This window comes from Patiria miniata, unplaced genomic scaffold, assembly GCF_015706575.1.
Source record: "Patiria miniata isolate m_02_andy unplaced genomic scaffold, ASM1570657v1 HiC_scaffold_20, whole genome shotgun sequence".
NCBI classification, from domain to species: Eukaryota; Metazoa; Echinodermata; class Asteroidea; order Valvatida; family Asterinidae; genus Patiria; species Patiria miniata.
In genome coordinates, this window is record NW_024037059.1 from 40,741,175 (window position 1) to 40,767,708 (window position 26,534).

Genomic DNA, 26,534 nt, shown 5'->3' on the forward strand with positions numbered 1-26,534 from the left:
TTACACACTCAATACTTGGGTGCATTGTGTAAAGAATTGGTCACGCGTGAGATATCATAGGATGTGTAGTTTTCACCGTTCTACCGTTGAGGGGGTACTTCTGCACAGAGTTATTGACATATTTTAGGTTAACCTTTGGATTCCTTCAAGCGAAACGAAAACAAAGTTAAACCAGTATAAGGATAATGACGTCGGGATACTAGACATTCTCAATAAGTTCACAAATGGCATATACACACGAAGCCTGCTGTTCACCTTTCTCCAAAATAGACTGACGTCAAGCTATTCAACTGCTTTAATAAAATAAAATAACGAGATTAAGGCCACATTCACGAAAAAAAATGAACTTCAACAGGAACACCAACTCATAAAGAAATAGATAAGTCCTACTCCGCCTTGTGCAAAGCTTATGCAGCTCTAGTGTCTGCATACAATTTATTTATTCAGAGAGTGTACAGGACAAAACGGTAAAGAAAATTTGATATTTGTTGGCTAGCATTTGTACATGTAAAATGGAATTATGTTTTTAAAAAAAGTAGCACTTTCATATTATTAAACTTACATTTTGTTATTCATGCGAGTAAATGAAGTTATTGAATCGCCAAATGAAGAATGTTAATTTTTCAGTGGTGCTGTTTTCTCTAGTTGCTTTGGTATTTACATCACGTGTTATTTACACGAAATACTCGTGTTGAACTTATAGTAAAGTCTGTCACGAGCCAATAAAGCCCAACAAGCTGGCGTGTATCTTGTGTCATATGTATGAAACGACTGAAGATATTTCTATTGCCCTTGGATGGGATGCCGGTCCATCGCAGGTTACTCCCCACTTAATGCCGGTACTCATTTATACTCCTAGGTGGACCCTCTGATCATGAGTCACGAACCCTAACCACTAGGCCACACAGTCCACAGCCAAGTATCATTTCCGTGAGTGGTCAGGCTCTATACGTAATTGGAAAAGAGCAAGTGAAAATGCATGGACGCGTCAGGAGTTCATCTTGAGAGGGTTGTGGCGAGTTTAATGCAAAAGAAAGCGAAGCAAAGCAAAGCAGGTAAAGGCGGGCAACACCCAGCCGAATTAACTCCACCAAAGTTTGTATAAAAATCACTTGTATAACTCAACAAAAAAAGGAATCTTAGTTTGTGTTTGTGTACTACGATAGTTTGTTAGCTTGCAAGTAGGAATTTTTTCCATGTGTACAGGTGGTGGAAAATTGCCTCTTGACATCAACCTCTTGTCTTGGCAGTTGCAGTCCCGTCATAAACATGTATAATGCTGACAGAGTGCTGTAGTCTGATTGTCTACTGGTAGTCAAATTTCAGCCCCGTTCCGTGCAGCTTGTCTCGAATGAGGGCGTCCATTGCTTCGTTCTGCGCAACTGTGAAGTGGGTCTTCCAGTCGCCTACCTTTCCTAAAAGTGAAAACAATTGACATTTGTATTTCAGGTATACTCTCCGAATTATTACGCCTTAGGAAATGTTACGAATGATGACTCACGTCACGGGACTTCATCTACATGGTTCCTAAAGCTTTAGTTACGTACACCAGAAGTGCATCTTCAAGTCACCAGTAAACAGTTTGCGTCACTGGCCATTCTAGAGCATGCACAGCTTCAAATTCAAAGTGGTGGGGTTATGAGTGCCCAGTGTTCCACTAAATGGTTAAATGTTGATATCAGCTTTCCAGAATGGATGGAGGTCGATTGTTGCAGCCTTATATGTCCCACTGGGTACGACGAGGATTAAGTAAATACCTCTAAAACTGCACTGCTACACATTGTCTCTTTAGCTTTACTCTAGGTTCCGGCTTCCACGCCACAGAGCTTTTGGACTTCAAGGAAGAACCCTTTGGTTTCTTAAACAGAAAGAAATTAAACCTACCTTTCCTCATGAAGGAGCTTCCTTCAGGTGAGTTCTTTTTATCAAATAGGTCGTCATTGTGAGACATCTTGTTCTTCTTCATGGTGCCGAACGTACAGTGCTCCGTGATGGCGTCGAGTTTCTCATCGGAGAGATTCTTGCCGAGAAATTTACTGACTTTCTGGACATTGCTTCGCAGGTCCTAAAAATAATTAATGAATCTGAGTATTTTAACTGTTTGGCAGGAAATTAAAATAAAAATACAATTTGTAATCCTAGTCGGTTAACGGTCCAATGAATGGCTACCTGTTTCATGTCTTCGAATCGCAAGATAAGAATGTTCTCTTCGTGTCTCAGTCTCCAGAAGTACAGATAGTGGTCCCACCATGGTCCGTAGTGATCTTGGAAACAAACAAAACAGATATGGAAGCTAGGAAGTCGAATTGTACATTTAACGTATTCATTATCTTTTGATGTCATTGTGGAAATGGTGTGCATTATGGTCCATGTACTCTATAGCAGGCGAGCTAGCTAACTTCAAATTTTGAAGTCAAGCTAAAAGCTGAATCAGTGGTATATAAAACCAAAAGAAGGTAGACAGCATTACTTTTTCCTGCCAGCATTTCTTCCAAGAATTCCCCAAACGTCTGGGCGAGTTTCTTGGGATCCGTTTCGCCCATTTTGGAGAAGTGGAAACAGGACACCGCGAGATCCTTGGGGTTTCGCAAGACGTAGACAATCTTGGGTTTCTTCTGCCATATCTGTGGAGGTAGGAGCGGGCCTGGGAGATGGGTCTTGAGCATCCGAGGGGATGGCGTCTCGTCCGCTATCTGGAGCGTGTCTGGGAGCTGCAATGTAAGATCGTAAACAAGAGCTCCTAGGATAACTATGGGATCAGGAACTGACGAATAATAAGATTTTGTTGATCAGGTTGACTTTCAAGGACTACTGATGGGATACCTACGTTTTTTAGACGCCGAATTTGTTCCGGGAAGTCACTTTCAATGAACAACACTCGGAATGCCGCGTGTCTCTTGTTGACTGCTTCCAAGTCTCCGTCCTGCATGATGCAAGACACGATCTCTTGGGCCCAAGTTGTGCCTGAGAAATCACACATCACTTATTAATAAAACAACAATCTTGTTATTATTGTACACCTTGACCAATGTAGTCAACATGTCGAGTGTTTTTATTTTTGATAAAGGAGTTCATGTGAAGTGAAGAATTTGAACAATTAACGGTTATGATGAAACCACCCCCCCCCCCTGAAAACAATTCACCAATAGTCTAATACTTCAAAGTCGTTTTGACAATCTCACAATTCAGTGCATTTTTCAAGAGCAACACGTTTCTACATAATTATACTGCTTAACGTATTAAAGGCTTTCATCAGTGTGGGTTTGCTATTCAGAAACGCAGCGTTGTTAGCAACAAGGATTTTCGAGAAACGATTTGGGTTCTTTGGTTGGTCTTCCTATTTTTTAGTGCTGCCCTCTGAACCACTCGACAACAGAGCAAACTGGTTAAAAAGACCCTATAATAGAATGTTTCCTACATCGGTTTGTTTTATCTGTGCGTCCATCTGTGTGTCTTAATCTCACCTGCTTTCATGAATGTCACGATCCAGACATCGTCTTCTCTGACTGTCCAAGTCTTGAGACGCTCCACAGACTTGGCCATGCTTGGGTACAACTTGATCCCCTCGTACTCCTCGTCTGGTTTATGCAGGAGTTTAGCCTCGCCCCACATCTGCCGATCTGTGTCAGGAATTGGCAGTTTATAACCAAATCAATCACGAGTCAAATGATCACACGAACGGTCACGACTACCAGGGGGTGGAGTGGACAATGCCACTCGAGATTGTCAATTTGGCGATTGGTGTGTGATTGTGGTTGTGGGCGTGTGGTTGACTTGTACTTGAATTTCGATTGTTTTTATGAGCTTGTGATGACATAACTGTGCGAAGGGTTACATTAGTACTTACATTCTTCGATGGTTACGTATTTATCCATGATTTAAGCAAGATTGTCCGTGCGTCGAACCAGCTTTTAAACGTACGGTACCTGTACTGCCAAAAAAGAATCCGTTACAAACAGTGCGTGTAACATCACATTTTATGCAGTGTGAGTATACTGTTCAACAATCACTATGAAGAGAGGAAGCGATAGAGCGTGCAGGTTGACCTCAAACATGGCGCCATCCGCTAGAGCAGCTATACATTTACGTTACCCACATGTACACTATACTAGGTGTTAGACAAACATGAGTTTCCGTGAGTAGAATACGTCTAGTGTATGTCACAATGACCGGCGTTCGCATTGTGACGCGATTGGGCGTAAATCAGCACATATGCCTAGTTAAAATGTCAAAATTAAAAACAAACGTTCTTGGATGTTCTTTAAAGGGTAATTTAATGTTGAAAGCACTCACGTCCGAAAACGACTTCAATCACTGAGTGGTTCAAAGATGGGCAGTGTACTTTGTACTTTGTGTACTTTGGTAATACGTACGTAGAAGTATTCGGTGTTTAATAGTTAGATACTATTACACAAATACTTGGGTGAACAAAGTGTTTGAAGAATCGGTCGCGCGTGAGATATGATAGGATGTAGTGTTCACCGTTTTCCCCTGGTGCAGAGGGGTACTAGTGCACAGAGTCATAAAGTTTAGGCTAACCAAACTTCCTTCACGCGAACGTTGAAACCAACGGTACGCATGCATGTGTAACGATAATGACGTCTGGATAACTAGACATTCCCATTCAGTTCGCAAATGGCACGCTTCGACGAAGCCTGTTTTCAATACCTATGTCAAAAATAGACTGGCATCCAGCTGTTTAACTGCTTTAAAGTATAAAGGGCTTAGAACCTCACCAATTGACAAAATGAAAAAATTGACAAGTCCTACTCCGCCTTGTGCAAAGCTTATGCAGCTCTAGCGTCTGCATGAAATTTATTTCTTCAGGGATGCACAGGACAGAAACGTAGTTATATATTTGTCGGTTAGCATTTTGTGTATTGAAGTAAGGCCTATATAATTATGCAAATAATAAATTGAAGGTAGCACGTTATGTAATATTAGTCGGTAACATTTGTATATTTTCATGTTAGTAAAGTAGAGTTATTGAATCGCCAAATAAATAATGTTTGTGAATTATTAAAAAAAAATATCAGTGGCATTATTTTCCCTAGTTACTTTTGGCATAAATTTACACCATGTGTTATTTACACGAAATACTCGTTTAGAACTCACAGTAAAATCTGTCACAAGCCAATAAAGCCCATCAGGTCGGCGTTTATCTCCGGTTTCCTTGGCAGTAAACGACTGAGAATATTTCTATTCCCCCTGGATGGGATGCTAGTCCATCGCAGGTTACTCCCCAGCTAATGCTGGTACCCATTCATACTCCTGGGTGGAGAGAGGCAAGTGAGGGTGAAGTGGCTTGCCCAAGGACACAACAAAATGTCCAGCAATTGGATTCGAACCCCTGACCCTCTTCTCATGAGTGTCGAACCCTAACCACTAGGCCACACTCTCCATAGCCACGTATTATTTCCGTGAATGGTATATGGCTTTTACGTTTATTGGAAAGAACGAGTGAAAATGGAAATGTCAGGAGTATATTTCGAGAGGGTGTAGCGAGTTTAATGCGCAAGAAAGTGAAGCAAAGCAAAGCAGATGGACCGGCAAAACCCGGCCGAATTAAATCCTCCGAAGTTTGTACAACTTTGTATAACTCAACAAAAAGGGACATTTGAAAAACAATCTTAGTTTGTGTACTACGACAGTTTCTAAGCTCAGATTTGCGAGTGTAGGCACAGCTGGAAATATTATCTTCAAAAATACTATTTTGTGGTACTTTATGAATTAAGGAGATACTTACGACAATCCTTATATAAAATTGACGACAATTCTTATTTTTTTGGTTTATAAAGGGCAGCAAAAGCTTACTCGTTTCTTTAGAAGGCACAATTATGTACAACTTTCAACACAAAAATATACATACCGGGGCATTAATGTCATAAATGTACAAATTTGTTCATTATACGCTTGTACAAGATGTAAGTATTAATTAGTTCATACAAAATGTATAAACAATATAAACAAGCTCTCACAGAAAGTATCTATCACATTCAACCTGTTGGGGCTAATATTTGTGTAAATATGAAATTTTTTATATGATCTTAAAATGAAGGATTCGCTGGCAAGTTCTAAATCGAGTGAATGCATTATGCAATGAAACATTGAAAATCTTTAATTGAAAGCTCAAAAAAATATACAAGGCATTCTCAAAAGCTTACAACAGAAATACTTGTTTTTATACTGATTTTGTCAGCCATTCAGTAGAAACACACATAAGCTGTATTATTACGTCACTATATACAAGGCAACTCATCTTAATAAAGAGTTCAAAGGACTATCTCTACCGAATGATAACATGCTTTCTACATCAGCACCAAACGTGTTCGTTGAAGTTAGCACCAAGCGTCAAATTACTGCAAACAGATGACCATCTTCACTAATTGAAAGAAAAAAATATCCAAAACACTCAACACATCCAAAAATAAGCAATACAAATATCAAGACATTATAGAGAACAAAATATTTTGTAAGATAAAAATAAAGGTTTCATTTAAAACATTTTAATTAAACATTTGTTCGTAACGATTTTTCTTTATAAAGTTTCTAAGCCACCCATTCCTGTAGAATTGTAATTCCTCTTCTATGTTTTTTGTCCCCCAAATGTCTTTTTCCCGACTTGATTTTGTAACTTCCCTGAAAGACTATTCCGAGTTCATTAACTGTGATGAGTCTTCTCGGTAGTTCGTTCAAGTTTCACATTTGGTCAGTCTCTAGCTCCAGCCGTTTGTATATTGTGTACCACATGCCGTTCCTGTGTCGAAAAATGTCCGTTCATGCTGATAATTCCCATAAATGACCCCGAATTTGACCTTCTGATGTTGCTTTACAGCAGAGTGTGATCAAAGTTTCCACAAAATACCTGAAGGAATGTTTAATACTTTGTTGGCTCTGGTGGGATTGTAACGGCAAGTCGAAAAAAAAAATATCAGGTGTATTACGCGAGTATAATCCGTTTGTCTCAGGACCACTGGCTGCATGGTCACATATCAACAGTTTGTGTTGCCTGTAATTCCTTTGAAGTCTTAAACCCAGGCGTGTCAGAAGCTTGTCGACGATAAAGTGCAGATACAAGCACAGCATCACGGAGATCAAGGGACAACATAGTCAACGTTACTTGATTTGTTTGCCAGTTATCTTGCTTTGTGAAGCTTTTCAAAGTTTCCAATCGACATCTGAAAGGTGACAGAGGGTGTCATCAAACTGAAAGGGGATGACACTCGCTTTTCAGGTGAGCTGGTTCTTGCTGAGTTGTAACGCCAATTCGGCTTTAATCTCAGAATTTCAGGAGCTCCAAACTCTGTGATGACTTGAGGCTCTCGTAGGCACCAGATGGGAAGAGGGTATACCACGCAGTGGAGTGGGTTGTCTCCTCTAAGATGTCCAAGGTGATGCGAGCTTCTCCGAGACACTGGTTGCTCTCTCGTATCTTCGTCTTACGCCACAGCATCACCTGAGTATAAAGTTATGGTCGAGCGTTAGAAAGACATAACCAGTGTTCCTTCATTTTGATCTATTTGTCAATTGGTGTGACGACGGAAGCCATATGAGGTTCACAATACAAACTATGAATGACGGGTTCGTTTGTGAACCATCTGTGATTGCCTGCTAACGTTTTGACTGTTCTCTCATCACAAGGAACGATTGTTATCTACTTGACATCCATATGCTGCTAAACAAAACTACAACACCACAGGGGTTACACTGTAGATATGTCTATTCGACTTTACTCATATGATCTTGATAGCATTTAAGTTCAAATGTAAGGTTCTAAGTAGAACTAAATCTTGATACTTCTCACTTATTATCACCAAGAACATTTAAAATGCACCTGGTATCCAAATGTTGGGTGTATTAAAGGGAATATGCAGTGTGAACACATGACAGAACTACCCCGTCATGTACTTGCATCCTCTGATAAACTCACCTGTAATCGCCTCCCAGTGATATCACAGGCAGAGTATTTGAGGGTCTGGGCGTAGTGTGGTTCACACGTAGCGTGTAACACTTTGGTCTTCCGTTTAACCAGCTGTCTGTCGCCCTCTAGCAGGTACGTCTTGACGTAGGTATCTGTGGAGAGGTTGACACCTTAAGTCACGTGTGCAATCAACATTAGGCTGCTCTTTAAAAACTAATTACCTGTGACACCTGTCATGCTACACCTTTTTGGACCATGTTAAGTGTTGTAGTCGAGGTGCTTGTGATCGATAACAAGTCCAGTCACAAGTAAATCGCATGTCAATTCACAAGTCCAGTCACAAGTGAGGGGGATGAACAATAAGAAAGTATTGTCTTTGTCAGGGTTCACCTGGATAGCTCTTGGGTTAACTAGGGACTAATTGACTCGTGATTGACTTGTAATTGACTTATGTTGACTTGTGTTTGACTTGTGATTGACTTGTGATTGACTTGTGTTTGACTTGTAATTGACTTGTGATTGACTTGTGATTGACTTGTGATTGACTTGTGTTTGACTTGTGATTGACTTGTGATTGACTTGTGTTGTACTTGTGATTGACTTTATATTGGACTTGTGTTGGACTTGTGATTGACTTGTGTTGGAGAATGTGTTTGACTTGTGGTTGAGTCTTCAACATTAACCGTGTTATTTAATTTGAAAGAAAACTGTCGATATCTTTTATGACGTCTATACACTTATTCGTCTTTCCCTCCTCCCTCAAGAGGAACAAAATCCGTTCAGTAAACAACTCCCATAAGTACCCTGATCTCTCCCTCGTTCTAGCGATGTAGCCAAATTACCTTGAATAGCTTTTTAATATTGCAACTTGTAAGCTCATTAAGGAAATTGACTAAGTTGACTCTGTCATTATTTTACCTAATGATTCCGGTTCTCCGTGGAACAGCAAGCCTGTAGCGCATATGATCTCTACTTCCAGTGATCCCTTGCTGACGGCCATGGCCAGTTTGATGAATCCACAAGGTCGCCCATCTGCAGCGCAAAAGATTGAGTTTTTATTTTATTCGGGTTTGTAAATTCCAAACTCTCATCTCATTTTTAAGATTTCAAGGTTTATTTGTAAGATTCCCATGTGTTCTTCCTTTCTAGTTCTGCTTTAGCTATTGTCAGTGTGCTTTTAGAGGGTAATATTTGAACTATCAAAAACTGACTAATGGCGCCCTTGTCTGCAAAAATATAACATCCAAAGAAGTGTGTCTCTAGCTCTTTTACGATTGATTTTGTTTCCCATTTTGCAATCTCCCCTTGTCTACAAGTTCGTTACCCACACATCCACTGACATGTGAGGACTGCTTTGCCACCACATGTATACGACTCAATTGGTTGTTGACTCACTGAAGTTCTCCAGGAGGACTTGTCCCGGACCCGGCTCGGTGATCATCCCGTCTTCACCGTCTGGTGCCGGTCTCGGCATGGAACACGTTGACAGCCTGTGTACATAAAGCAGTTACATGTCAAGTTGCGTGTCTTGAACCATTCAAAATAGTGCTCGTCGATGAGACAAACTGAGACAAACTCAAATGCACTTAAACTTGTTTTCCGACAATGAATTCGAGGAGCTAAGCTCATTTGTAATTCTCACAGTAACTCAGGAATTTAACTCCTGAAGATCAGCACATAACAACTTTGTGAGGCCTTCATTTAATGTCCATTTTGGTGCGTAGTTTTCATGCAATGAGTGAATCCCGCACGTGAGCAGTATCCCAATCCAAGATGGCGGTGGCAAACGTCACCTACGCCAATCAAACTGAGAGACATTTTATGCATGTAGGCCTACGTGTCTAAATCGAATAAGTTACACTTCTCTTTGATTGTTACCTGAAGTGGTAGTCTGAGTCCATGCTGTTGCGACTGCCGCTGCTGTAGCTGGTACAGCTTTCCCAATCACTACCCGCTATGCTGCTACCAGCGATACTACTACCAAAGCTGGATGAGCTACGCTTGCGTCTCTCGTTGAACATGTCTGGCCAGGTGTCTTCTGATGGTCCAGCAACTGTGTCAAGAATCATAAACACGTGTACTAAATGTGAGGTGAATTTCATTGGCAGTGAAATGAAACTTAGTATGAACACTACAGCATTGGTAAATAAATCAGCACAAATTAAGCCAAAAAAGTATGTTGCTGGATATTAACAGTCTTGTTGTTCGTAGAGGGGAATCAACAACTTCACATCATCGGCTTACATCAACTTTTGTCAACTTCCTCAACTTTCCTTTTATGAGACTTCTCCCCATCGGAATTAGCCCTGCATGTGTGACTCTGATCGTCAGCATGGGCCAAGTTCGCCGGGCAAGGACCATTAGTCGACTATTGGTTGATTTGTGACGTACCTTACGCCTGCGCACTGATAGCAACGTGCGAACGTCTCTAGTCAAACGCTGGTCAAAATGTCATCGCAAAACTTCTGGATCCCGGCTCTCTGCTAGCGCGGCTATTGATTACCAGCGATGCAACCAGCCCCAGTAGGTTGGTTCCAAATAGTCGACTAGCGTAGTCAACCACCGTCGACTAGACAGAGTTCGGGCAAGCGTTAGTAGATCTATGGTTAACCATTGGTCAACTATAGTCCTTGCGCGAACTTGGCCTTAATCATCGTCTTAGATCTATGGGATGTGTGTACTCCGCCGCCCCTACCGATCACACGTTCTTGGTTTTCCCCATAGGCGAAACCTACCTATGATCTGTGGCAAGTCCGTCATTTTATTGTAAGCATTACTCCCAGCGGTCGGGCAGGATCGGTGTCTGGAAAGCGGGAGACGGTCGAAGCGATCCTCAATGTGTAGCTGTGAGGCTGCCTCAAGAGATAAAGGCATCAGACCCTCGCGACCACGCCCATATTCCTTTACTAGATAGAATAAAACAGAAACTGATAGTTATAAAGCCATCGTTACCTCAAACTTGAGTGGTGATTTCAGATTACAAATAATACATATCAATGTCGAGGGCAGGTTACGCGACATGTTGCCATGTAGAGCAGGTTAAATTTGCCAAAGTTGCACGCTTCGTTTAATAGGGAGGCTGCCAACTTGAATGGATTCTATATTTATTTATGACTTGGTTTTAGACTTGGTCCAGCCTTGGTGTAGATTCCGATCTGGCGATTGCATGCAAAGAGATAATGTTCAAATAAGTCCTCCCCTCTGGAGATTTGACTTTGCGAGTCTAGACTCTGATTACACTCTAGTCTGATTTGACTTGGTAACAATCCAAAATGCACCTAGCTGAACATAGCTCACATTAATTGACAACTGATGGGGCCACCCCGGTGAAATTTAACGAAATGCATATATAACTAAATAAAGATGTAGTCAAATGGATGCAAGAATAACTGTTTCTATTCAAATTGTTAGAGGTTTTTGCATAGTGTGTGGATCCTTTTTACAAACACATCCTGACATTAACTGAAATCGATCGTAATTACCCGAGTCGCTTGGGCAGCGAGCCAGCTCCTTATGGCTCATTCCACCTGCTGTCAGGTAGGGGGTCAGCAGGTGCGGTGCATCCATCAAGCCGATACCCATGGCCTGGTTGTGCTGCTGCTGGAGCCGTGCCAGCACCACGCCAGGCGGGGCCGTGCAAGGCAGGTCACCGATGTTCTCGTCGTGGTCGGCAAGGGGGTACCAGGCGGGTTTGCCGGTCAGGGGCTCGTCTTGGAGATCGATCAAAACCTGAGAAAGATTTTTAGAGGAACTCCACATCATCAGCCTTTTTGGTGCATCAGAATTGACCATTCACATAGCGCGCACGAGCTAAACTGTACATCTTTATTTTCATCTAGATTGTGCCAACTTAGAAGTTATTTTCTCCTCTTACCTCTCCAAGGAACAGATTCATGCAGTCAGGTCGCTCATCCCAGACGGTGAATTCCAGTGACAGACCAGCTATCTGCTACGAGGGAAATATGGACGTTCAAACAAAACCGGGTAAGTTTTTATGTTTTTTATATCGGTGGTAGAAATGTCATATTTTAACCTGAACTACTGTATATCAAAATTGGTTCGAAATTTATAAACGCAGGCGAATCGCAACTTGCAATATGGCCAACACAATGGATCAACCGAGGTCACAGATGTGCCAGTCAAACACATCTCCGATCCTTATTGGTTGGTAGGTTGCACGTGACAAACACGTGACGTACGTACTCACCTCTGATTGGGAGATGTTGGGGAATACGAAGGTCTTGTTCCATATGGGCGTGGCGGTTGCCGGTATGGTCGGTGATCGATACCGGAGACTTTCCCTATTGATCGGATATCAAACAGAGAAAGAAAATCTTTAAGTTACCAAAATGACCACAGAGATTACATTCAGAGTGTTCAGATACTTCATCGATGACATTTCATATGACGGTCCTGTGAGTACTGTCGTCTTTGAATACCTGTGGTTAGGGACATTGTATCGAGACCATGTCATCACTACACGTGAATACGAATATTTCAATGGCAATCTATAGTGTGATTTTCCAAATCTGACGGATGCTCGATAAGTGTTTAACGATGACGTCATAACGCTCCACGTCTCTTTTCAATCGGAATACCACTCCGGATTTATCACACGATGTTAATCATTATTCAGTCGCCTATCCTTGTCTAATTCTTCCTTGTCTTATCCAAAGCTGTACCTTTCTGGAAATCAAAGCTTTCATCGCATTCAATGCTTTATTTAAAAGCATTGAAACCCCTATCTTGCCTGTTTCATATCTTCTTATGTATTGTATACGTATCACCTGGTTGGTTGGCAGTAGAATGACCATAATATCTTTATTATCTGAATCGAATATGAATGCGGTATTATGAAATAAAATATAATTATTAAGAATTCCAAAGATGTTTTAATACCTTCTGTAAGGCAGCTGGTAGATATTGATGTACGGGCTTGGCGGTTGCCCCAATGGATCTCCCTCCCTCACTTTGAGTCCCTTCGCCTCCATCAGTACCACCACCAGCTCCTTGGTCTCTTCCCGTAGTGTCAGCTGCATGCACAGCTCGCCCAGGTTCTGGTTTTCAGCGGGGGTGAGCTCCACTCTTGGAGCGGTCGTGCGCACGTTGGACGATGTGGTCGTCATCGAGGATTGCTTGAATATGCATCAAAGGATAAAGTGATTGGTTATCATCACTGCATTGTGATTGCACACCAGATCAAGCGAAATGCTCATCTCCGATGACTGTATAAATACGACAGCTGTCGGAACGCAATATTTTAATTTTAAAGCTCACGCATATACCAAGTATTTGAAACGATAATTCCTCAACATCATATAGATTCTGACCGACGGTATCTTCCAGTAAATACGCGTTAGGACTTCGTCAAATCCCCTAGCTTTCGTAACACTAGACAGAACTTGAAATACTAAGTAGTTCACAGAGGTTTGAAATCTATAGTACAAAGAAGTAGCGTTGGATGCTTGGTTTGGTGAAAATAAGTGAGGAACCTTAGACCTCAAAGCAATCATGGATGATGACATCTGTGGCAGCGGCTCTGTCAACTCCTGGATCAATTTCACCGACAATGATGAGCTGGAAGCGTCCTTTCTTCTTCGCACTGATACCGATGTCATCTTCATCACAATCATCTTGCCGATCCTCCTGATCACGGGAGTGTTTGCAAACCTAGCCTTCTTCTTCGTGGTCTTGCGGGTGCCCAGGATGCGCAATTTCACCAATTTCTACCTATGCCAGCTTGCCTTTGCCGATCTAGCCTTCCTGACCACCTACGTCAGTAGGCAGTTGTTCTCATTCTACTCCACACCGATCAAGATCGACGTCCTGGCCAGCGGACCTTCCAGCTGCATCCCCGTCTACTACTTCACCGATTTCCTGCACGTTGCCACCTGCTGTCTGGTCACCGTGGTCTCTCTGGAGAAGTGTAATGCCATCTGTAATCCACTCCACTACATCAGGAATAGCGGACGGTCCAGGTGTATCAAACTGACCCTCATGGCCTGGTTCTTCGCGGCTTCTGTTGCAGCCGTGCCTGGGTTCACCTACCAAATCTATACCCTGACCTGCATTCGCTGGCCAAACAGCAGCACCTCCGTAGGTCTCCCGGAGCTTATAGCCACCTGCAGCCCGACGTCCAAGGAGGCTAAATTCGCCTACGCCCTGCTAGATGCCGGTCTCTTCACCGCCTTCGTATTCGTCAATGCCCGGCTCTACGCTCGCATTATCCGAGCCCTGCACCACCGAGTGGTCGACCGCGTCGGCGTCCAGAACGACGCACTGAAAACGGCCATCAAGACCCGCAACCAGGTGGCCAGGATGCTGGTGGTCAACGGCTCCGTAGTGTTCGGTCTGATGGGGCCTCATAGACTCTACAGCTTCATCACAGACATCATTTCTTTCACCACCAACGAGGTAGAACAGACCGAGCAGCTGACCATACTCAATCAAGTCTTCTACTTCCTGCTTTTACTGAATTCTGTCGTCAATCCAGTCATCTACAATGTGATGAGTATTCACTACAGAAGAGCCTTCTGCTTGGCTTTTCGATTCAAGCCGAAACGCAAACTTTACAGTGTCAGATCGATTCGCACAGCATGGAGTCCTTAGCAGTACTGTGAATTGTGGACTGGACTGCACATCTGTGTCCCATGTAAATTGAGTATAAGCTGTAGACCTTTCCAAGCTCTCAAGGAGGCCCCCTTCAATGACGAAAGCACTGTGCTAGCTATGTTCAGATAATCCCTCATAGGGTAGTTGCTGTGTATATACAAAAACTGGCACAGTGCTTTCGTCATTGAAGAGGGCCTCTGTGAAATGTAAGGTGGATTGGTCTGTACCATGTTTTGAGTGAAATCAATATTCTTTGCATCCCTTAATGGTGGTACTAGGAGTTGAGAGACAACTCTGATGAAGGAATGACCAAATCACACAAACAAAGACTTACCGGTGGTACGGGCAGTTTTCGCCGGCTGCCGGCCCTCTGGCTTGCCGACAACAGGTTCGTATCTTCGGCGGCCGGTGTGAACATTTCTCGGTATTGCTCCGAGTTGATACTGTTCTGCATACCTGGGAACATGATTCAAAATTCACGATTCCTTCTATAAAAATGTCCATTTGATTTGCAGAATTAAATAATGTTGGCTCATGTGTAACCCACTTGGATTTCTGGTAAAAATGGTTAGAGGCAAAATATGTTTTGCTCTCTCAATTACTTCGTTCCCGGTCTAGATCACTACAACTTGTTTCCTTTCATTCTTACTGTGTTTAAGTGTGAATACATTACATTGTTAGAATATTTTGTAGATATTTGTAGTGAAAACTATAGATTTGCACTTACCTACGGATATCTTTTTCCGTCTGTGGTATACCTCTGACTCGATAGAAACGGAGCTACCGCGTTTGGCCGTGAGAGTATCAGTGCCTCTGTGCCTATTTAGTATTAGAAAAATATTTTACAAAAAATACTTCGAGTCAAAAGCACTTCTTTCTTAATAGTATCTTTAATACGCAAAAACATTTAATATAGATGTGATCGTACCGTATATACAGGCTCTGGCGTGCATGGGAAATGTATATACAGGCTCTAGCGTGCATAGGAAATGTATGCTATATCTATGAGTCTTGCCTCCTATTACACGAGTACTGATATTATTTAGACCAATTTAATGAGAGCATATCAGGTCCCTGTTCTGGCAACAAATGAGTTTGTTTCTCCTGGATATTTATACAAATAAAGTAATTCACTGATTTCCATGGCTACTCACGCCTGATAGCGCACTATTCTCAGCTTCAGTTCGTCACCGCAATGCTGATCCAAAACCTGCTGGACCTGCTCAAATGTCTTATTCTCAAGTGACTGGCTGTTCCATTCCAGTATTTCATCGCCTATAACACAGATATTCCAAAAGAATAAAATAATCAGATATGTCCTCTTAAGTTTAAACTCATATCCCTGTCTTCTGTGTACATGTAAATCTTGTGTGAAAAGGGATGATTGCTTGTTAAAAAATAATCTGCTCAGACTCGTCAATCTTTTCAACCTGTTCTTGTTTGTTTAACTAATTTATTCATCCATTGATATTCAGGGCTAGTTTCTACATTAATACTGTCGTCTGGTCAAATAAAAGGCTGCTACATTGAGACCTCTTAATTGGCTGACAAAAAAATTCAAATAATTGTTGGCAACATGAAAAATGCTGGCTGGAACTCGCATTGCTCTATATTGCTGCAATAATAGTTATTGCAATTATATAGTGGAGGGATCGTTACATTATTATCAGAAGAGGGCGCTTCAAATGCCCACGTATGCCATGCAAACCTAGTTTGCGTACGTCTACTGACCTTTATGAACGTCAACTTTGTCTGCTGGTCCATCGACGATCACCCTAGTGACGAACGCACGCAGCCAGCCGTCTGAATCTTGCCTGCCTCCTACAACCTCGAGCCCATAACCTCGGGCTTCCGTAAACAAATAAAAACAGAAGGAGATAATGACAAATGATCATCACATGACCCTTAACTATTGTGACATCAAGTAATTGATAGTGAAAAGCTTTCATTGATATGGTTCAGGCTGCATTATAACCGTGGCCGGTTTTAGTACATGTATTACTTCCCCCCCCCCCCCCGACACTCTCCCCGTTCCATGAATGATGATTTTGGCTCCTTTATAATTTCAGTGTTATATTTCGTCTGCATTTGTCCCAATCAGTAGCAAATTATCTTTTGTTAATTATAATAAATATATTTAGTTGATTATTAAGCCAATTTGCGTGTGACATCACAATGGTATCAATTTCCATCCTAATACGCATAAGTTTTACTTGGTATTTCAACTAACGCAACGTACTTTTACACGAAGTGTCTTGCGGATCTCGCTGAATGGTCACCTCCTCCGAGTCATCGCGTACGTATATTGTCGTTTCTTGCTGTTGATTAGGTAAAAAAAAATCTAAGTAAGTAATAAAGTTTCACAGATCTCAAGCAGTGAGCCAAGTACCAATCTTAAAGATGACTTGTTTTGCACTCGTGTTCCAATGGCAATCGCTGGATGGGTACTTACGAGTACCGAATACTCGCGAGTATTGTATGCTTGCTGTGTTGTCATTTATCTTCTTAACAGATAACTGTATCGGCACAGCACGAGTTTTCCTTCTTCCTTTGTGTTGTCAAAAATTGAGTTTCTCCACAAATATTTAAACTTTCAAAAACATCAAAACAAGTCTGTCTCACCGTTGGCTGTTCTGGAATGTTAAGCTCACTCTCCGAGCGTGACCGGCGCCGGAACCTCTCCATGGCCCGCTGGCCAAACTTGCCCAGGAAGTCCGCCTTGACACTCCCGGTCCGTTTGTACTTCCCTCTGGCCTCCTTGGCTCTCTCGTGTGCGGTGCTGGCAACTTGCTGTCCTTCGGTGGGAGGCTCCTTGGGCGACACGGCGCCCGAGGGAGACCGTCTACCGTGAATGGATGGCCGGCTACGGCGTCGGTTTGACGGCGAGCGCTCGGCGTCTGCTACCGAGACTGGCCGCTCGTCTTCGCTGCCGCTGGCTTGCTGTCCACTGGCTTTAGCACTCTGGGAGCCTGTTCCGGGATAGAAGTCGACATTTTTTCAACGTTTTATTTTCCAGGATTAATTTATGATAATTTGTCTCTGGTAATTGAACTATGGTTTTGTGAGCTGATGTGTATGCGTATGCGCTGGCGCTATGTATTCCTTTTGTTAGGGGGGTTCTGATAAGACCCAATTAACTCGACGTTTCGAACTGTGTGTTCTGTTCTTCTTCAATATTCGGCCATGGGTACTCAAAAAGTTAGTGCATACTTTGGTCCTAAATCGACCTGGTGATGATGAAGCGTTTAGTTTCCCGAGTGAGAAACATCCGGGACATTTCTAGGATGTTTGTGGATTGAAACCTTTGTAATATAATGTTAGAATTGGCGATATTTGAACTCGGGTCACAGAGGTACAAAGCGGGGGAATAAACACTACTAGAGGAACTCAAACTCTTGACAGTAAAACTTTACCTTCCGGACTCTTATCACCGGCCTCAGTCACCCCATACCTCCGACGTCTCAGAGGTCGCCTGTGCGAGGCCCGCCGCGCGAGGGCGCGATTCATCCACTCCCCTTCGTCCGACTCCTGCGTCAGGTTCTCCCCTGGCGAGTCGCAGGAGATCTGGCGGAGCTGCGAGGATCGACGGCGTCGCCGCGTCACGGACTTCTTGCCGTTTAGGGACTCCCGGGTGAAGGACTGGCGGAGGCAGGTGGACGAGGAGGCCTCGGTGTCGGACTTGTAGTGTTTACCGGAGTCCCAGGAGTTGCGCTTGATGGCTTCGATATTACGGTGGACGAATCTCTCCTCCTAACCCAGACGAAATTGGAAAAGAATAGTGTCAATATTTGTCAAAGGATCCGTATACAAAAGGAATAATTTACTGGTAGTAAACTGCGATTGTGATTGTGCACATTGCTGCTATCTTTTCAAGCGCCTTAGTTCAAATATATAGGAAAGCTAGCTGCTTCCATCATCATTCCAAGAATCACAAGTCCTGTATGTCTGGTGTGACACATTCTTTGCCCGGGTTGGTTTTATTGTTTTTAATAATCTTTTTCTTCTTGTAGTGCCTGTGATCATCTCAACTTGAGCAACTAATGACTCTGTGTGCTCTTTCCGCATTTCAGTTGAAACCATGCCTGTTGATTGGTACTCTAGAAAGGAGGATCTTTTTGAGAAATATTAAAAGGAAATAGGAATTTTGCCGAAAATGGCACACGTAAGTCTTTTTGCCCTTACCAGATCCGACTGTGCGCTTCGCACCACCCGTCTCCTGGGTGGGGTGCTCCCGGGGCTCTGCCCCTCCATACTCGGCATGGACATGTTACGGAAATGTGGCTCAGCCCCGCGGGCGTCGTCATCTTGGTAATACCAACGGCCCGTCACGCACAGGTAGTCCCGTTGAAGCTTGCATAAGTTACAGCGCCAGCGCTTTTTGTGTTTCTGTAGAATGTGGAAAGAGATAATGAGGCCCCGTATCTAAACAACTTCCCTCAACTTTGTTGACTTTAGTTCAAGACGTGCAAGCAACACCCAACCCGAGGTTTACTCAGTATAATACAAATGTATTCACTAAACAAACCCCCTGGTGTAAGAAGAAACACTTTTGCTCGCAAGTGGAGCAAATCGATTGTAGTAAAGTATGTTGCTGAGAGTCATAAGCATCTTGATCACCTGGCTGAGTTGAATCAATCTTCAGGAAGATACTAACATGAATCTTGGTCATCTTTTGGACAAAATGTGTCAACCTTTCATAATAAGATAAATATCAAAACATTTAAGCACTCTTGTTTAAAGTCAGTGTACATTTTTGCTGAAGCGGTTACGGAAGAAAGTTATATTTACTCAAATTCCTTCTGCATTACGTTTGATGACCTAGTTCGTTTGGGTTTTCCAGAGAAGGAAATTATTCAAAAAATAATAATAATCTCGACTTACAAATCTATGTTTAGGTGTTGGGCTCGTGCCACCGCCGTCAACCACCTGCGAGGAGCAGTTAGTGCAGACCCGGTGCAGGCAGTCACCGCACGTGTTGCCTAGCCCGTCCGTGAACTTCCGGACAAAGCAGAGCCTGCACATGCGCATATCATCGTCCTTTGACCTGGGCGGATGTGATTCCCTGGCCGCTAAGGTGGCCTCGTATCGGCGAATGGCCTTCTCGATTTGGCTGCCGAATCGGAATCATGCAACAATATAAGACCAAGATTATAATAGTCATAACGCCATTCCATATACTATTTATTTCAAAAGTTATCAATGTGCCGCAAAGTATTTTCTTTAAAAAGAAGGCTAGAGATATCTACGCAGATAGATTTCTTTCTGGCAAAACAACCAGATCAAGCCAAAAAAAGCTCACAAAAATAAAGGTCAAAAGGTGCGTGCATCTAAGAAAATATCTTATCTTTATTTTTAACCCGTTGGGGGTAATTTACTCGAGTATGGCAATGATAGCAAAGTAATGATCCCTTCTAATGGCCCTTTTCTTTTTAAAGATGACCTCGCATTTGCTATTCTAATTTATCCTGCCGTCTTGAAGGCGCCATTAAGACTCAGAGTAGGTCGATGAAATACCATTCCTGATTATTCTAACCATTGAAATATCCGCTACAAACAACTCGACTAAATAATAGAAGCCATGACCTCGAAACTGATGACGTTCGTTAACCCTAAAGGGGCCGGGTTATTTTGACCATCTCTCAGCCGGGGGGGGGCGGATTCCGCCCCCCCCCCCTAAGATCTCGGCCATCGAGTGACGAAAAATTTTGAAACTCCACACATGCATAGAGCAACTCTTCCTAAACATGCCCAAGAAATTTCATGACTATAGGTCAAAGGGTTTTGGAATTATGGCTAATTAATTATTCATATGTATGAATGGCAATTCTGCTCGATGTACACGATGTATATGCGAAAATTCAGTTTTCACGGCGCATAGCGCCGGAAAATTTTTCGCTACGGGCCAACCCGTGGTCCGATTTTTATGTTTTTGGTATCAAAAGATGCGCAAAGCTCGAGGCTAAAAAGTCATAACAGCTTGGGTCGCGAAAAAAATTTGTTTAGAAGCTATCGCGGAAAATGTTGAGGGGGGGGGCGGATTCCGCCCCCCCCCCGGCCCTTTTAGGGTTAAAGAAGACTGGCATTCTCATAGCGGGAACGTTACCAAGAGTTTGAAAAAGAAAAAAAAGCAAATAAAATATCACAAATATTAGAAAAAGTCATGTAAGTAACGACGCTTTCCTCTCTACATGTGACTAAATTAATATGAACATTGAGGGGAAAATACCTTAACAAATTGGAGACTTTTGAGACGCTTGGTGGCGCGACAGCAAGGGTCCTTTTCCATTGTTGCGTCATTTTGAGCATGCGCACATAAGCTTAAACGTGACACAAACAATTGTGTGACCGGTGTGTTTGCTGCCACCAATTGTCTCAACAGTCTCCATTTAACTTACTCCGCTCTGAGCTTTGCTTGTCGCTCGAAAGACTCTTGCTTCTTTAGCACCTTCTGAATAGCACCAATTTCCTCCGAGGTCAAATGTGAAAGGTCAAGGTCAGCGAGGGCGGGGGTCGTGGTGGTCGTCCGGCTAGTCTTGAGGTCAGGGGACGAAGAGTCCTGTTTTCGGAGCGGAGTTGGCGGCTGTCATAAAAGTCAAAAACTAATATGATACCAAGAATTTTTGATACAGCACATAATATCAACAAAGGAAGTCATTAAATATGCTTAAAGGCGTAATGAACCTGAAAAGAAAAATATCACATACCTAACAAGGAACGTTATAATATAACCGAATGGTACCCTTAGGGATTCATTCCCATAGACTTGTTCATTAAAAAAATATCCGACTTTCAAAACCCCTAACCGCAATTTTCCCTTATCCTACCCCCACAAACTTTGGTACTTTTACTAACTGGATCACGAGCAATCAATCTAGCATGTTTGCCCTCTCAGTGGGAGCTGAGGCATTAGGGAGACATGTGTCTCCTTAATTCCACATGTCTTCCAAATGTATAACTTCTGATGCTAAGGTGTCTCCCAAGTGGTACTAGTTACGATAGCATATCCTATCAGAAAGATTTAATCAGAGAAGAAAATAATAGTTTCCGCCTACCAACATAATTAACATGCCCATTCCCGAAAGGGCAGGCAATACTTCTGTCATGTTCACAGTGGCCATAGCAATCCCAGCTTCCTTCAGCCGTAAGGTGCATACATGTAAATTGAACATGTACCGGCCAATTCTCGAACGGGCAGGTTATGTGTAACTTACACCTTTGGAGTGGGCCATGGTCCCTGGTTGCCGCGCAAGGCACATGCGATAACTGTGGCTGGTCCCCCTCTCTCGTGACTATCATGCGCTCATTGGATGGTCAGGCACTGCAGGATTATTCACAGTCCGTCGTGGGGACCTGTACAGATTTCAAATGGGCAGATTTTTAAATGGGAAAATTTTTCAAAGTACTACCGAGCCATACATAGAGAAAATGGCGAACATTAATCCCTGGACACCTAAACATAACATTGTGCCGTATGATGTTATACTGGACCGTACACTTCTTAGAATTTGATTGCCTTGGGAAATTTAATTGCGACAGTCAGAAATTGTTATCAAAACAAAATTCCTTCTTACAAACGATTGACTGACAGTGACAATTGATCAAGTGTATTAATAATTATTAAGCAATAGTTCCTGGAAAATTACTAGCATTAATGAGTAACCTCACACAGCAACTGTTCTTTCTCAGAAAAAAAATATGTATCTGTGATTTTTCTTGTGACGACTGTGTCCGGTCTGGGCCACCGAATGATCCACAGCAATATCAATAGAGTTCATTAGGACCTTAGCGCTCGTTACAATTGCGCCGTATAACTTCTTAGGGAAAAAAAATCGACATTAACGAGACATCATCTTGGAATGGCATTTACGTCCTATGCAGACTGTATGAACGATGTACCTGTCCTAATTTCGAAACAAACATCTACCTTCTCTCAATCCTGTCAACAGATTTTTTTTTCTATTTTCCCGGACAGTGTGTCTGAGCTGAGAGGCTATTGCCCGTGCGTCGCCCGTAGCGCACGGCTATCAAGCCGTAGATTGAAACTAACACCGCCGTAATACGAACACAAAACATAGGATTTGATTGTTACCAAGAGACCCATGCGATTCGCAGCCACTCCACCCGAAGGGCATACTTAACATTTCGCTCAGTTACCTACGAGAAAACACACCTTGTGTATAACACACACACAGTCTCAAGTACAGTGGGCATTCTATTTCTGTTTTCTCCGCGTGGATGTTATCTGCAGACGCGCAGACCATGGCTTACGGGCCTCTGATTGGCTGATATCCGATTCCCCATGGCCGCCATTGGTCCGTGGAGAGGCCATTTACCCCTCAACAACTAGAAAGTTATCAAAATGATAATGACACAGGCGAATTGAGGCAAAAACGGGCCGTTGATGTATGATATGCTTATTTTGTAGCCTAGCAACTGTGAAGATCTTTATTCTAATTTCCAGGGCGACGCATTGGAAAAGTGCGTCGCTAGGCAACGGCAGTAGATCCCTGCACGGCGATGACTTACATGAAGTGACGCGTGACCAGTGATCCCGCGGGAGTCTGCGGACAGACCGTAAACGTATAATGATGATACAGTTAACTATAATGTAGACTGGTAGACGACGATTTTTATCGTCACTGATAAAATGCATGCTGGTTAAACTATGTAAATCCTTCAATGGGCTTCAATGCATATATTAAAATAGACACTTGTGGCCATAATCATCTCTCTGAACTGTATTTATACTGAATTCTTCCTGAAAACAAAAACGATTGCTTACTTTTACATCTGTTGTTCGGGTATTTTTTGTTGTTGATTCCTTTTTAAACAATTAATTATATAGCTTTTAAAACTTACTGTTAATACTTGAATATGAAATTTTAAGTCTTGATTTTAAATTTAACCAAAAGTAGATATCCAACACCCTTGCATTTGTTTGTCTCTCGTACATTATCTATGAAGCTCTTGCAACAAAATAATGTTCTAGTATCACAGATACGATGTATACATTGTTTTGCATCTACAGGGTGCCTAAAAAATGTAGCAATCAATCCATAAATATTAAAAGTACTAGCACTCTCTTTTTGCAAAACTTATCTATAGAGTTTGAAGGTGTATGAATACTCTACACAGTGGTCTTTATCCCATCTCATTTGGACACCCCAGTCCAGAGATACAGCTAATGAAATAAAATGACTTGAATTCATGTTGGGCCACTTGGTATCTAATGAAAGGCATTCACATACCAAGAAAGTGAAGAAAGTGACCCATAAGATGTTGACAGTCTTTACGGACCAAAAATCCTGTCAAGGGTAAAGAAACACTCGATCATCTCCTGGTAATTAAAAAAAAATATGATTTTGTTTCCTCAGAAAAAAAGTGTTGTTTGACTGCTACATTTTTTGACACCCTGTACATTAAATGCAAATAGTGTCACATGTAAATCCAACAACTAGATGAAATGCCAAAGGACCCATATGTAATTTCATTCCAGTGGTGATGGGAAATAGAACATATGGATCACTCCAAAGAGAACACATCGTGATAAGGAGTATCTTGAAACAATTTTTGCCGGCGAGCCCACGGCGGTATATCCAACAACTGGATCAAATTGGTCAGGTTGGATCGACGCGGAGTTATAATAGCAATGTGAGACGCCCATTAAAACTACGAGTCGATCCATCTCTCCGTTCCACTTGTTAAATCCCGTTTCTTAATCTCCCGGGTTCTGGCGCACTCGCTCGCAATCTGAATTTGCGAGCACATTATCAAACTAACAGTTGATTTCCCCTGCCCGTCCCCCTCCGTCCCCCCGGTGGACGCGCAAGCGCAAAGAGTGCACTTCAATCTGTGGCCAATCGTTGAAATCTGCGATCGTATTTTTGTACAGGCTGAAAGGTTGCATCTAAAAAGAACAAGCCTTTGTTTCTATTGTTCAAAACCAACAAGCAATGGTGGCAGTCCATTGTCTTTAAAGCTACTCACGATCATTGGAAAATTTGTTATTTTTGGTTGGCACAGACAACGATGGTCTGGCGTATACATTTTTAAAAGTTAAGTCGTCACCATTTTTTTCTTCCTACTTACATTTCTTCAAACAGTTGATAAAATGAATTTTTATAAGAAATTAAGCACGCCTATACTCATTCAGACGACAAAGCTAATCCTGGAACATCACCAGGTATCTTTTTCTATTGCGATTTTTTGTTTGTTATGAAGTTATTGATCCTTCGGATGCAATTTCAGTGTTATGTTCCCGGTTTTAATGATGTGCAGTATATATTAATGAGTATTTACTGTGTCAATTGAGAGCATTACTCACACGTAGGAAAAAAGTATATGTTGCAGAAACTGTTGCTTGTTTACTGCAGAGATACAACCCGAAGGTCTCTTCCCATATTGGCATTCCACGAATTCTTTTCAAACTTACCAGAAAACGTTCTGTCGTCATTGCGTTAGCCCGAACGTTCCGATCGGCTCACAAGGGCAATAATGTCAACAACCCACCGTCAGAACACGACACACACACAAAATGGCCCCGCGCGCGATTCCAAAAATAGTCCCCCTTGAAAAACAGTTTTTGCATAATACTCGCAAAGGCAAAACACTCCAGCTGCAAGTATGAAACTTAACTCCGTTGGACAATCCGATATGGAGTTACCTCTCGAACAGAGATGTCCTTTCTATGAATCAGAAATGAGACTAGTCGGAGCATTGTGTGCCGATGGAACTGTCTTGTCGAGTCTTCATGAAAAGGGCGGGAAATCAACAGCATTAAGGCAACTCGAGATCTGCAGCCTCGTATCAATTTCACCACGCCACGCTGTTGAATGAGAGCGCCTCGCAAGAGCTCTGGAGCAAAGGTTACAGCGCTGGCCGAACGTTGCTCTCTTTTTTGGTTGCGCGCCACAACTCAGTGATGGAAATTTTCACTTTCCCACGATGTGTCCGGGTATTGTGTTTCCCGTCATAGTGCGCGCAGGGAGCGACTGACATTTCAGTGTACATGTACTTGTAATCGTTTTGATTGAAGTGGTATCTATGGCGCAGGCACCATGGGAAATCAAAGAAACGGAGACTCGGCATCAAAGAGCTTTGCAGATATATCACAAAACATGTTTGCTGTTATCTGCAACTCGATCTTAAAATAGAATTCTGTTCTTTTCTTTTTTCTTCGAAGTTAACGTTCAACTTCCATTGGGATACAGCAGATCTGGATTTTGAGGGGGAAATAAATCGGCTATCGGGAGATATCAGTTTCCAAAGGAAGGTGGACACTGGGGCTTATGTTTACTAATAAAATATCAAATACATATTTGAAAGAAAAACCTCGATATTATGAACCAAAAGATAAGTTCAAAATATTGACAGGTTTTTCCCCTAGCAATTACCCATTGCTGGAAAAGTCGGCAATTAGGTAATAACTCTTTAATGATGTGATATCACAACTATAATGTTGTTGTAGAAGAGTGTTGTTGCATTAAGGTGTGAATAAGGTGCTACTATTCCGTGATCCGAGTGTTTTCCCACAGACACACTGACAAATTGAATCCACAAAAAAAAAAAATCTCATAAAACACATGCATTTCTATACTCCGACATGCTCAACCACGCTCCGAATAAATACGCTTCTAGACAGTAAGAATTCGATCGCTTCAAGCAAACTGTGTCATGAATGATTAAAATTCTGTCAAGCAAGTGTCGGTAAGTATAGCATTGGTGTGATTCGCAACGACGCGTGCGGCTCGGCGCGTCTCGCGTGTTAAGGTGTTCTGTATAGACCACAGGCCGGGGGCTACCTTGTCTGCTATCTTACATACATTAAACTACTTTATAGCTTACATCCTTGGTGTTTGTGCCCTTTTTTGTTATGACGGAAAATATTGCCACACCTGGTAGGTGTAAAAGCTCACGCGGCGCTCGCAAAAGCATCCAAGTCATAGAGTTTATTCTGGTGACAATTTACAATGGTGATTTATGGCTATAAGCTTTTTTGTAT

The 26,534-nt window shown here is 42.4% G+C and overlaps 3 protein-coding genes across 3 annotated transcripts; all 3 read right to left on the reverse strand.

Moving 5' to 3' along the window:
* Window positions 1–407: 407 nt before the first annotated feature.
* LOC119727187 (sulfotransferase 1A1-like) lies at window positions 408–4,163 on the reverse strand. Its single transcript, XM_038199048.1, has 7 exons — window positions 3,848–4,163; window positions 3,465–3,620; window positions 2,828–2,964; window positions 2,471–2,711; window positions 2,170–2,264; window positions 1,885–2,065; window positions 408–1,415 (listed from the first exon to the last, which is right to left on the reverse strand). The coding sequence occupies exons 1-7, from the start codon at window positions 3,873–3,875 to the stop codon at window positions 1,306–1,308; spliced, it is 948 nt and encodes a 315-aa protein (XP_038054976.1). The 5' UTR covers window positions 3,876–4,163; the 3' UTR covers window positions 408–1,305.
* A 1,191-nt stretch (window positions 4,164–5,354) lies between these two features.
* On the reverse strand, window positions 5,355–18,913 carry LOC119729211 (regulating synaptic membrane exocytosis protein 1-like). The gene is made up of 18 exons (XM_038201777.1): window positions 18,716–18,913; window positions 17,947–18,283; window positions 17,156–17,502; window positions 16,773–16,851; window positions 16,265–16,381; window positions 15,688–15,808; window positions 15,261–15,352; window positions 14,868–14,989; window positions 12,821–13,056; window positions 12,129–12,222; window positions 11,796–11,870; window positions 11,404–11,650; window positions 10,657–10,827; window positions 9,800–9,974; window positions 9,317–9,411; window positions 8,840–8,953; window positions 7,931–8,073; window positions 5,355–7,456 (listed from the first exon to the last, which is right to left on the reverse strand). Exons 1-18 carry the CDS (start codon window positions 18,797–18,799, stop codon window positions 7,280–7,282), a joined length of 2,826 nt encoding a protein of 941 aa, XP_038057705.1. The 5' UTR covers window positions 18,800–18,913; the 3' UTR covers window positions 5,355–7,279.
* On the reverse strand, window positions 18,894–21,878 carry LOC119728125 (regulating synaptic membrane exocytosis protein 2-like). Its single transcript, XM_038200201.1, has 5 exons — window positions 21,745–21,878; window positions 20,929–21,113; window positions 19,415–19,643; window positions 19,151–19,202; window positions 18,894–18,919 (listed from the first exon to the last, which is right to left on the reverse strand). Exons 1-5 carry the CDS (start codon window positions 21,787–21,789, stop codon window positions 18,894–18,896), a joined length of 537 nt encoding a protein of 178 aa, XP_038056129.1. The 5' UTR covers window positions 21,790–21,878.
* Window positions 21,879–26,534: the final 4,656 nt, after the last annotated feature.

Bases quoted from the DNA above. Each gene is read 5' to 3' on its own strand.
- LOC119728125 (XM_038200201.1), bottom strand. From the start codon at position 21,789: ATGTGCCTTGCGCGGCAACCAGGGACCATGGCCCACTCCAAAGGT. The intron at 21,114-21,744 runs GTAAGTTACACA...CTTTTATGACAG, and splicing joins CCATGGCCCACTCCAAAGGT to CCGCCAACTCCGCTCCGAAA. The intron at 18,920-19,150 runs GTGATCAAGATG...CACATTCTACAG, and splicing joins GATTGATTCAACTCAGCCAG to AAACACAAAAAGCGCTGGCG.
- LOC119729211 (XM_038201777.1), bottom strand. From the start codon at position 18,799: ATGTCCATGCCGAGTATGGAGGGGCAGAGCCCCGGGAGCACCCCACCC. The intron at 18,284-18,715 runs GTAAGGGCAAAA...CGTCTGGGTTAG, and splicing joins GAAGCGCACAGTCGGATCTG to GAGGAGAGATTCGTCCACCG. The intron at 11,871-12,128 runs GTGAGTACGTAC...TTTCCCTCGTAG, and splicing joins CCAACATCTCCCAATCAGAG to CAGATAGCTGGTCTGTCACT.
- LOC119727187 (XM_038199048.1), bottom strand. From the start codon at position 3,875: ATGGATAAATACGTAACCATCGAAGAAT. The intron at 3,621-3,847 runs GTAAGTACTAAT...TTCCTGACACAG, and splicing joins ATACGTAACCATCGAAGAAT to ATCGGCAGATGTGGGGCGAG. The intron at 2,965-3,464 runs GTGAGATTAAGA...GTGATTTCTCAG, and splicing joins CGTGACATTCATGAAAGCAG to GCACAACTTGGGCCCAAGAG.